Raw genomic sequence first — 12,007 nt, forward strand, 5'->3', positions numbered from 1 at the left:
AAAAAAAAATCCTCACCAGAGAATGCACTCATTGATTCCATGGGGAAGAGGGGAGAAAGAGAGAGAGAGGAACATCAGTTAGTTGCTTCCCCTATGCACCCCTACTGGGGACTGAACCCACAACCTCGGCATGTGGCCTGACCGGGAATCAAGCCCGTGTCCTTTCAGTTTATGGGATGGTGCTCCAACTAACTGGGCCACACTGGCCAGAGCAACAATTTCAGCTTTAATATGTTTTCTTTACTGCTTTATGTCTTTTCACAATAACCTTTTAAAACGGCCTGTTGTATTCCAGGCACCAGTGCTTTACATTCTCCGACTTGGTTCACGTTCTCCACAGTCTTAAGGGGCAGGCAGGTTTCCCAAGGTCATGCTCAGTTACTGCGAGAGTCAGGATTCAAACGCAGGCAGTCTGACTCCAGCGCACCCATGGCCCAGCACTGCCTCTCTGAGTTGCCAGCCTGGGGAGGAGGGTGTTCCCGCTTCCACCTACCGGATCATTGCTTCTTTCCATCGATTTTCATGCTGCTGTGGTGAAGTTCTTATCTCGTTTGTTTGAGTAAGCCAGGCCGTTCAGAGCCTTGTGGTTGCTCCATATTCCTCCTGGGACCTTCCGTGCGATGGTGGGAAAGCCCATTTGCATGGGGCCGGTGTTCTCGTGCATGTTCGACAGAGAACTGTCTCATTTGTTTTTCCTTGATTTGATACATTTTCAAGGCTACTCATTAGTCAAATATGCATAAAACCACTTTCTGTTACAGACATTTTTTTTTAAAGATTTTATTTATTTATATTTATTTTTAGAGAGGGAAGGGAGGGAGATAGAGAGAGAGAGAGAAACATCAATGTGCGGTTGCTGGGGGTTATGGCCTGCAACCCAGGAATGTACCCTGGCTGGGAATCGAACCTGGGACACTTTGGTTCCCAGCCCGCGCTCAATCCACTGAGCTATGCCAGCCAGGGCTTGTTACAGACATTAATACAAAGTAGTTCCCTACTACTGGCCAATTATTGAAATTGAAAATACCCATTTCCTAAGCCAAATCATCACACAGCCAGAGTTGGGTAAAATATGATTGGTGAATTAAATTTGTTAAGAGTCATGAGTACGACCTCTGAGAGGCCCAGTCACTTTCTCTCCTGTGTGGCTCTGTACATCTACTTCTGACAGGGAGCTGACAGGTGGGCGCTACAGAAAACAAGGGGGAGAGCGTGGCCACTTAGTGCAAACTGATCACTCGGAGGATGAGCTGCAAACACATGTCCTCTGAGGGCCGGGCGACTGGGTCATCCGAGTGAGTGAAGGCCAGGGTGTGAAGTTCATCAGTTTCCACATTGTCTTCACACGGTAGGCTCTGAGCTTGCAGACTTCTCGGCACGCTCTCCATTTTCGTTAGACATGCCCAGACAATGAGGCTTCTGTACTTTCTTTTGAAAAAACTGATTAAACAGTATTGTCAGGGTTTCTTTTTTTAAACAGCTTTATTGAGATAAAATTCATATATTATAAAATTCACTTCTTTCATCTCATCAAATTTTGTAATATTTAGTCTAATAAGTTCTCCTTTTTTTTCTTTTCAGACATGTTATAATTGATTTGTAAATTTAGTGGCCACTATTTGAATTCATATCCGGTAGAGAAATAAGTCAAAGCCACAGTCTGCATATTATTTTTGGCAGGCATAGCCAATTCTGCCTGATTTTAGAGGAAAAGTACAGGATTTTATTACTCTATGAAAGCTAATATATCACAATTGAATGGGTATTGTAATTGCACGAGTTAATTGAATTTCAGCCTGAAAACTTGGGAATTTTTTCAGCTTAGAACTTTTTACTTGAGATCAAGTCACATTGAAAGCTTTGACGTCCAGGTTCTCCTTCTGTTGCAGGGTGTGAAGAGTGTAACAACGCACACTCTTCGGTGTGCCCGAAGCATGGCCCCTTGCACCCCATCCCCAACCGCCCTGTGCTCACCAGGGCGAGAGCCAGCCTCCCCCTGGTCCTCTACATCGATCGGTTCCTTGGAGGCGTGTTCTCCAAGAGGCGCATCCCTAAGCGCACCCAGTTTGGCCCCGTGGAGGGACCCCTCGTTAGGGAGTCCGAGCTGAAAGACTGTTATATTCATCTGAAGGTAATTTATGCTTTATTCATAGTTCACTATTGTTCCTATGATTTTTTAAAGGGGCACACATTTTCCTATTGAGTCTCCTAATTCAGTTTTTAAAAATTTAATTTAACTTTTTAAAAAGATTTTATTTATTTATTTATTTATTTATTTATTTATTTATTTTAGAGAGGGAAGGGAGGGAGAAAGAGACAGAGAGAGAAACATCAATGTGCGGTTGGTGGGGACCATGGGCTGTAACCAGGCATGTGCCCGACTGGGAATTGAACCTGTGATGCTTTGGTTCGCAGCCCGTGCTCAATCCACTGAGCTACGCCAGCCAGGCCAAAATTTAATTTAACTTCTAAAATTTTTTATTTATTTATTTTTAGAGAGAGGGGAAGGGAGGAAGAAAGAGAGGGAGAGAACCATCAATGCGTGGTTGCCTTGTGCACACTCCCTACTGGGAATCCGGCCCGCAACTCAGGCACGTGACCTGACTGGGAATTGAATTGGTGACCCTTTGGTTCACAGGCTGGCACTCAGTCCCCTAGGCAACAACAACCAGGCTCCTAATTCAATTTTGTAGCTGTTGTTTGCTAAGGCATTTTATGAATAACTCTGAAAGGTATAGTTCTTAGGGGCTGAATTAGCTGGCTAGAGCTGCCATAACAAAATAGCACAGCCTGGTGTCTTAAATGACAGACACTTACTTGCTCACAGTACTGGAGGCTAGAAGGCCAAGATCAAGGTTTTGATAGGGTTGGTTTCCTCCAAGGCCCCTTTCCTGCCTTGTAGATGGCTGCCCCTTGCTGCCTTGGCATGTGGTCGTCCCTCTCTGCGACAGTGTCCTGGTGTCTCTCTGTGTGTCCCAATGTTTTCTTCTAAGGTCAGCAGTCAGTTTGGGTTAGGACCTACTCTGACGACCTCAATTAAACTTAATCCCCTCTTTAAAAGCCCAAGCTACAAATGTAGTCCCCTTCTGAGCTGCTGGGGGTTAGGCTTTTAACATATGAAGGTGTGTTGTTGTTGTTGTTTTTTGCCTGGGGGTCATAATTTAGCCCACAACAGGGGCTCTAACAGCTTTTGTTTTTTCCATCTGATTAGAACCGAGGATTATATAGTCTCATGTATCTGCTCAGCACCTTCTTTTCAAGAAAAGTACTTTTCAGTTTTTGAAACAGATGTTCAATCTTTTGCTAAAGAATAGTTCACTGCATGTTAAAGTATGTTTATACTGATCTCTGGTTTTTACATTTGACACTTTTGCTTTTATTTAACCCTTTGCTGTCTGCCTCTTCAAGAGCCACTCTGGTGAACCAAGAAAGGGCAGTGGGAAGGAAAATATTTGGGATGTGTGTTGGGAATCTAGCTCCTGTCATAGGGAGGTGTTCCTTGGTAAATGCTCAAGATTTTTAAAAAAGAATATTATTTTATAAAAAGCAATATAGGCTACATATTCTAAATGAATGCAGTTGAATCCCAAATGAAATTTCCTGGCCTATTTGTAGCATTTTTTGTTGTGTTAGTTAACGATGACACATCAGCTGAAGCTTCTCAGTCAGGTTGCTAACTTTGAGGTTTTGCCAGGTAATTCTCCTAGAGGCGGGTCTTTGGCAAGTATCCTTTCCCTTTCCCAGTTGGCAGGACACAATGCCAGTGTCCATGCAAAGGGGCGACTCAGGATGTATGGGAAACTTAAGGAGCAATATTTTATATATTATGACATCAATGCATATCACACTGAAGATTTTTATCTTTTGGTGTGGCTCTTAACTTCTTCTTTGGTCACAGGTTTCTCTGGATAAAGGGGACAGAAAAGACAGGGATTTGCACGAAGACCTGTGGTTCGAGTTGTCTGACGAGACCCTTTGTAACTGGATGATGTTTGTGCGTCCAGCCCAGAACCATCTGGAGCAGAACCTGGTGGCTTACCAGTACGGCCACCACGTGTATTACACAACAATCAAAAACGTGGAGCCCAAGCAGGAACTGAAGGTACAAAGCCGGGCCAGTGGGGCCTCTGCTAGGACCTGTGATTATTTAGTGCACTTCCTACCTTTTGTCCCTTTGAAGTGGGGTTCTTTTTTTTTTAAGATTTTATTCATTTATTTACTGTGGGGGGGACTAGGGAGGGAAAAAGAGAGGGACAGAAACATCAGTGTGCAAGAGAAATATTGGTTGCCTCTCGCTGTCCCCAACTGAGGACCTGACCCACAACCCAGGCATATGTCCTGACCAGGGATCGAACTGGCAATCTTTAGGTTCGTGTGACAGTGCCCAACCCAGTGAGCCACACCACCCCCGCTGAAGTGGGCTTCTTACAAAAATGGTTCTCTCCTTGTAATTCATTTACTTACTGAATACATATTCAGTACTGTACACCTATCATAATCCCATAAGTAGAAGAGATTAAAAGGTGAATGACCTTGGGGCCTATCAGAGGCCACAGGGAGGCATTAGGCCAAGGGTTAAGGATGTAGTGATTGGGGAGCAGGCTGGTTTTGTGATGGAGTGATTAAAGATGGGGTCACTTAATGTGGTTTAGACACGTAAAAGAAGAGTCAGTGGGAAACAGGACATCTTATTAAATGGAATTCAGATGTGTGGGCAAGGTTTCTTTTTTTAACTTGATTTTTACTGCTGACACATATTACAGATGACCGCCCACCCTCGCCCAACCCAACCCAGGCGGTGCCATCACTGCACTGTTGTCTGTGTCCACAGACATGTATGTATCATGCATGTATGTTCTCTGACCAGTCCCTCCTCCTTCTTTGATTTCTTTCCTTTATCTGAATCATTCATTTTGCCCAAGGAATTCTACGCATGGACTTCAGATTTCAGGAATATGTTTTTTGGAATAACTCTCTGTTGGAATTTGTATAAATATTAACTCGATGACATAATGAAAATTCTGCAATGATTCCAAGTGAAAATACATTTAAAAAAATCTGTGTTAGAAACATAGCCAAAAGAGGGCATTACAATACTGTATAGCTTCCTGATATAAGTGAAAAACTGGGTGAGGACTGAGGAGAACATGGAACTGCACAGCGCCTCACTGTGGTCAAAGAGAGACTAGACAACCTCCCTAGGGAGAGAGCAAAGACCTACCTGGACTTTGTTCAAAAGCCATACAAAGCCTGTGTCTTTGAAACCATCAACTAGATAATCCACACACCCCAAAGAAAATATGTAAAAGGAGATTTATATCTCACACCATCTATCCCAAGAAATTCTTGACAAGATAAAACTGAACTGTGGAGGGGAAATTATTTTCTCTTTTATGGCAACTGTAGAGGTAAGACAGACAGAAACAGATAAGAATAGAATAGTTCAGTATAATAACCAAAACAACAGATGAAAAGAAAGCACAGAATGGGGGAAGTATGGGTAATACACAGTACAGTGATTAAGTGTAACAACAGAGAGGGTTGTGCACCTCTGACCTCACTACGTGCAGACAGACACATGAACAAATGCCAGAAACAGGCCTTATTTGGAGGAGGAATCAGATAGGTAAGAAATATTTTTAAATGTTTTCAATGTTGATTATTTTAAAACCCATAAGATAAGTACGAGTTACTGATTTTCTTAATTTAAATTAGCAAAAATAAATGGGTACAGTACAGTGAATGTGAGAATTTTAAGATACAGGAACATTTATTACAGAATTGCAATATTTTATAGAATATTTCTGGCAGCATATGTCAAAAATATTCTTGGCTGAGTAAACCCAATTCCTGGAAAATCAGTCTGAGGAAATAATTGTGAACGAAGACAGCAAGTCACGTTAGGATTTCGTGATGCCGCGTCTCAGTGACTCGCACGCTTGTGGCTTTCACTCACACCTGGTTTTACCCGCCGTTAAAGAAAAAGGTGCTGGTTAGACTTTGATACAGTGCTTCTTTACCAACAAAGTGGTTATTTTATCCAAATTGTATGAGCTGTTTTAGACTTAGTTAATTATAATTTTAAAATCACAGCACGTACACATAAAAAGGCACCTATAGGCAAAAGAATTTGGTGATGGTATTAGCTGCTTTGTGTGCAGTCTGATGTTTTTCACTGACTCACTGTTTTACTCCATCATGGATATTTGTGCTTTTCCGTATCTGTCATCCTCCGTGTCATCAGTGTTGAGAGCAGTACAGTGCATTTCTTTTGTAATGTAAGTGATTTCTAATGTAAGTACTCCTCCATCACGGCTAGGATATTTTCCCAAGTCATTACCCTCTTATGCAAATTTTTTTTGAAGAGAGAGGGGAAGGGAGGAAGAAAGTGTGAGAGAGAAACATTGATTGATTGCCCCTCGTACGCATCCTGATTGGGGATGGAACCTGCGCCCTAGGTATGTACCCTGACTAAGGATCGAACTGGCGACATTTTTCATTGTGAGACTATGCCTACCCCACTGAGCCAAGTTTTGCCACATGTCCTTGAAAGTGAAGTGGTTTCAGTCCAGTCACTAGACAGTTTCTGACAATTTGATGTTTGATACTTTAATAAGAGGTTCTGTAAGGTGATCACACCAGCTTGCATTGCTTTGAGATTTATTTCTTCTTTTTTTAAAAAGAATTTATTTATTTACTGTAGACAGAGGGGAAGGGAGGAAGAAAGAGAGGGAGAGAAGGGTCAATGTGTGGTTGCCTCTCGCATGACTGGGGACCTGACCTGGCCTGGCCCGCAACCCAGGCATGTGCCTCAACTGGGAATTGAACCCGTGACCCTTTGGTTCACAGGCCGGCGCTCAGTCCACTGAGCCACACCAGTCAGGGCAAGATTTATTTCTTCTGAGGGAGAAAACAGAGTTTGTTTGTTTGTTTGTTTTTTTGCCCTCATTTGTGTTGCTTGGCAAGTGTTCACAGCTCACAGAGTGCCAGGGCAGTGCATAACTCTGTGAGGTGAGAACAGCACAAAGAGCTTGGCCGGCTTGTGTGGGAACAGTGAGCGGGCAGTGGCGACTGGCCGCCTCGTGGCCGTGACTGTCCAGCGCCGTGCACTGTGAGGTGTTCACCTGCGAGAAATGGCGCATGTTGGAGCTGATGAGCCAGGGTAGAATTATAACAGTGAGGTGACAGCCACCTAAAAATCCAACCACAGGGTCATGGTTAAGTAAATATTAGAATACAGATGCTGTAAAATATTACCCCACAGTTAAAAATGATAAAAAGTATCTCAAAATAAATATTTTCATATTGCTAAAATAATGTTCCATAACAATGATATATGATTAATTCACTCAGGGATTAATATATCAAACTCCTACTAGGTTTCAGACACTAGGAAAAGATGGACTTGGTTTCCCCATGTTTCAGAACCTTGTATTCTAGAGGGGAGGTAAGCAGAAAGATGTAAATAAGCAAATAATATCAAATAGTGGCAAGCATTAGGAAGGAGACAAATGATGCAGAAAGAGCAAATAACAGAAAAGGGACCTGTTTAGATTGATGGACAGGGAAGACTTTGCTGAAGAGATGTTCATTAGGCCGAGAACTGTCTGATGAGAAGGGGCCAGCAGTGTAGAAGGGTTGGGTGGGGGCAGGGGGAGAATCCTCCATTCCTGGTGGTGAGGCAGCAAGGGCAAATAAAGGCTGAGGTAGGGAAGAACTTGGCATGTGCAAGGAACTGGCAGCAGGCCTCTCAGTTGAAGGAGAGGGAAAGTGGGGTGATGAGAGCCGAGATTGCTTTGGTAAGGCAGGTCCAGATCATGGAGCCCTTAGGAGGCTGTCAGGCGTTTCGAGTTTATTACAAAACAAGAAGCTGTTGCTGGCTTTTAAGCAGGGGATAACGGAATGTGATGATGCTGTTTTAAGAAGACCACTCCAGCTTCTGTGTGGAGGGAGGATGGATTGAGGGCAAGGGTAGAAAAGAGGGGGCTCATTAGAAGAACAGGCAGGACCTTGTGTTGGCATGCATCCAGGTGGCTGAGACAGAGGTGAAAAGCATTTGAGCAATCAACAGTTCTTGCTAAGGGTGCAGAAGAAAACTGAGAAATCCAAGATACCTTTAGGTTTCAAGTCTGAGCAATTGGGTGGAAGGTAGGGTGTTTATTGAAATGGAAAAGGTGAGCTGGGTCAGCAGGGGAGGAGGGGAGCATCTTAAATTCAGTCTTGGACACGTGCAGTTGGAGCTGTTTGTGAAGCATCCAGAACATCAGGTAGGCAGTAGAATGTGTGTGGGGGAACCGGGAGGGTCTGGGTTGGAGATACTGAGTTGGGAGTCATTAGCAGAGAATTGGTTGGAAATGGAGGTGATCACCTCAGGGGAAATGAAGAAGGCCCTGGACTTGGACTAAGCTAGGAGAAACACCAATACTTAGAAAGTAGGGAGAGGAAGAAGAGCCAGGCAAGGAGCAGATGGAGCCAGTGCGGTGGGAAACAGGAAGAGACTGAGGAGGGTGTGGCAGCATTTGAAAGTCACTGGTGAACCTAGTAAGAGCCATGTGGTGACTGGTGGGGCTGGAAGGTTCTACGATTACAGCTGTGTGAAAACCTCTGCTTAAACACACATAAAGAAATCAAGAGAGACTCTGTTTTATTTAGATGAAGAGTCATTAATATTATCTCTTGTGAAGTTGTTCTAATAACAAAAACAATTTTTTTAAAAAGGAAAAAGAAAACACGCTGTGTGTTTTGGCAAGCGAACTTCCTGACTGCAGACTGATGGTAAAGGGGTGGGCCCGCAGTGTGATATTTTTTTAAAGATTTTATTTATTTTTTTTTTAGGGAGAAGGGAAGGGAGGGAGAATGAGTGGGAGAGAAAAACATCTATCGGCTGCCTCTCATACATGCCTTGCCTGGGGATCGAACCTGCAACCCAGGCATGTGCCCTGAACCTGCAATGTTTTGCCTTGCAGGACAACGCCCACCCAACTGAGCCACACCGGTCAGGGCCACAGTGTGATTTTTTTGTTGTCAGTTTGTTTACCACGGGCTGTTGAAAAGCCTGACTTGTTTTATACAAGCAGGAGAAAAATTTAAAAAATAAAGCAGGCAAAGAACACTTACCATTGTCCTTTAGTTTTTGATGGTGATATTCTTGATTCTTGCAGGTGTGGTATGCTGCATCCTATGCTGAATTTGTGAACCAGAAAATTCATGACATTTCTGAGGAAGAAAGGAAAGGTAGTTGTACTTTGTAATACTTTGTATATAAATTCTAAGTTATATATATCTTTGTGCAATCCCTAATTTTTCTATTTCAAAATATTTAAGAAGATATTCCAGTAGATTTTTTCAAGCTACATGTGCCTGTCTAATTCTGGGATCAAATGACAGTGACATATTTACGTTTCTTTCCTGGGTGCTGGGAAATAGTGTTTAACCTAATGAAAACCTCCAAGTGCTAAATTAGAGCCTAGATCAGAGGCTGATCCCTATCTACATTTAGTCATCTTTGAGGACATAGCAAGGCAGGCATAGACTTTGTTTTTAACACAAATGTGAGGGTAGTACCGTCTCTGTAGATACAAACGCACAGATTGTAAGTGTGCAGCTGGGTGGATGTTCGTGAAGTGAACACACCCGTGTCACCTGCACCCAGATTGGGAGACAGCAGGATCTGCGCCCCAGAAGACCTTTCTGTTCCCCCTACTCCCAGGTGTGATGACTCTCCCGACTGCCACCCACAGGCATGGCGTGCTTGTGCCTGAACTTTACATAAATGGAAGTGTGCGATATGCGCACTTTTGGTGCATGCCTGTTGCTCAGTATTATGTTTCTGAGAGTCATCCATAGTGTTGTGTATTGTAATTTATTTATTCTCATTGCTGTGTGACCTGACTTCAAGTAGTTAGTGTCAGAATTGCATTGTACAACCCAAGTTCGCATCTACAACAAAACAGATAAGTGAACCGTGGAATGTTCATACAATAGAATACCAAGTAGGTCCTTATGCCAAGTCACCTCCCTGGGACATTGCTTACCAGCCAGGGCAGCTCACCTGAGCTTCACTGCCCAGGGTTTCTCTGAAGGTATCATTACGCAGTGTGACTAACTGTGTCATTGTCCCTGTGGTCGAATGTACTCTCCAGCCCCTGCCCCGCTCCCTGGCTGCTGGCACCTCGCTCAGAGTGGCCTGCAGTCAGGTGGCTGGGCCTCTGGCACAGCCAGCCGCTGACACAGCCACCTCATTAGCGTGAACGCAGGGATGGTCAGCAACTACAGTGAGCAGCTGGAACACATCTTACTTGGGAAAGACCAGAGAATTAGGGGTCATTTCCCAGGAACCAGGGAGAAAGCCGGCTAAATTCATTATTGCGCAGCAGGGTGGTTTCCGGTTTAAGGATATTATGGAGAGTGCCACTGTGAACATTCTTGTACGTCTCTTAGCAAACGTGTGTGTTTCTGTTGGCTGTACCTCTAGGAGTGGAATTGCTGGTTCCCAGGGCATGCATGTACGTCAGCTCTGAACAGTTTGCCAGAGTGGTTACACTGGGCATTGATTTTCAAGTTATTTGTGATAAAATATACCCTCAGATTATGAAGCTCGTGTCTGAATCACTGGGCTATCTGAATGTAGATTTTCGTTGTAGCGCCTTCTGTCCTTCCAGTGTGATGTGTGTGTGAGTATTGGGGGTGGCCGGGAGACGGCGGTATAAGGGTGTTTGTTCCTTTGGTGTCTTACAAGAATGTGCCAGAAAAGAAGGTCCTAAAATCTGCTCTCTGTCCAACCTGAGTCTCTGATTTTTAGCAGCAATGCAAAGAGCAGACGCCGCATGTTTATGAACTCGGGGCTGTGGTGCCATGAGACTGGGGGGGCACTGGGATCTTGGAGGTTTACTGGTTTCTGTTGATCATCAGCCTTTGTCATCTCTCTTCTGTGACTGCAGTTCTTCGAGAGCAAGAGAAGAACTGGCCCTGCTACGAATGTAACCGCCGATTTATAAGCTCGGAGCAGTTGCAACAGCATCTTAACTCTCACGATGAGAAACTGGATGTATTTAGCAGGTATAATGATGGGGAAGGTTTCAAAAACTTAGTTGGTCGAGGTCCAGACTCATTTCAGTATTGCCTACCAGCTAATGAGTGTTCGTGTGTCTGTCTGTGTGGACAGGTAACCAGGTAGGCTGCTGACGGAAGTTGCTTATCTTCTTCCACTCCCACTCCTACCCCATCCCCATCCTCAGTTCCCATTGCTTTCGTTTCCAGCATAACCAGTACCCAGCAGTAGGAGAACCTTTGACCTTAGTTAAACCTTCCCTAACTAAAGATTCTGAACTATGAATTCTTGAGATAGTGTACACCTTTGAAAAAATCTGCATCTCTGATTTTCAAACTTCTTTTAGTAGTAAGGTCCTTCATTATATGTTTAATTCCACTATATAAAAAAGATAGATGAGGGAGAATCATACAGGATAGGGTAGGCCAGAGCCAGATGGGGTAGGTTGTTTTGGTAATGGAGGAAATTCGGATTTCATTCTAAGAAGTCTTTAGAGCGTACTGATCTGGGAGTATTGTGATGTCAATTATATTTCAAAATGTCACCCGGGATAAAAATAAAAACATTTTAGCTGATAATGGAGCAAGAGTGAAGACAGGGAATTTAGCTAGATGCTGAGTCAACAGTTCAGGTGAAGAACCAGAGTGGTTTGGAGCAGGAGAGTGCCCATGGGAAGTACCCGTGGGACAGATGTAGGGTCGCCAACTTTTACAGGGTTTGAAAAGGGAGGAGATGGTGTGGAGTGGCGTTCAGGGAAGTGGGAAAGTAAATGTTCTAGGGAAGTACAGTATGGTTGCATGCAACACTAAGAACTCAACTTGAGGTTCATGGTCATGAACTTAAAATGCGACCACTAGCACGGCTGTGTGTCATTTTCCAGCTTCATTCACTGTGGGAATGCCAGTGCAATGTGGGCAGAGAGTTGGGTTGCATAGTATTATGGTTTGCTAAGTGCAT

General features: G+C 43.8%; 1 protein-coding gene across 3 annotated transcripts in view; it reads left to right on the top strand.

The window, feature by feature from the left end:
- Nucleotides 1-12,007, top strand: part of PRDM10 (PR/SET domain 10) — a 99,115-nt gene that overhangs the window by 56,458 nt on the left and 30,650 nt on the right. For all 3 annotated transcript variants that reach the window (XM_045860307.1, XM_045860308.1, XM_045860309.1), the window contains 4 exons: nucleotides 1,890-2,131; nucleotides 3,899-4,102; nucleotides 9,162-9,234; nucleotides 10,941-11,058. In XM_045860307.1, coding sequence (XP_045716263.1) covers nucleotides 1,890-2,131; nucleotides 3,899-4,102; nucleotides 9,162-9,234; nucleotides 10,941-11,058 — 637 coding nt within the window. The remainder of the gene's footprint in view (nucleotides 1-1,889; nucleotides 2,132-3,898; nucleotides 4,103-9,161; nucleotides 9,235-10,940; nucleotides 11,059-12,007) is intronic.

This window comes from Phyllostomus hastatus, unplaced genomic scaffold (assembly GCF_019186645.2).
Source record: "Phyllostomus hastatus isolate PE091 unplaced genomic scaffold, TTU_PhHast_1.1 phas_scaffold_193, whole genome shotgun sequence".
NCBI classification, from domain to species: Eukaryota; Metazoa; Chordata; class Mammalia; order Chiroptera; family Phyllostomidae; genus Phyllostomus; species Phyllostomus hastatus.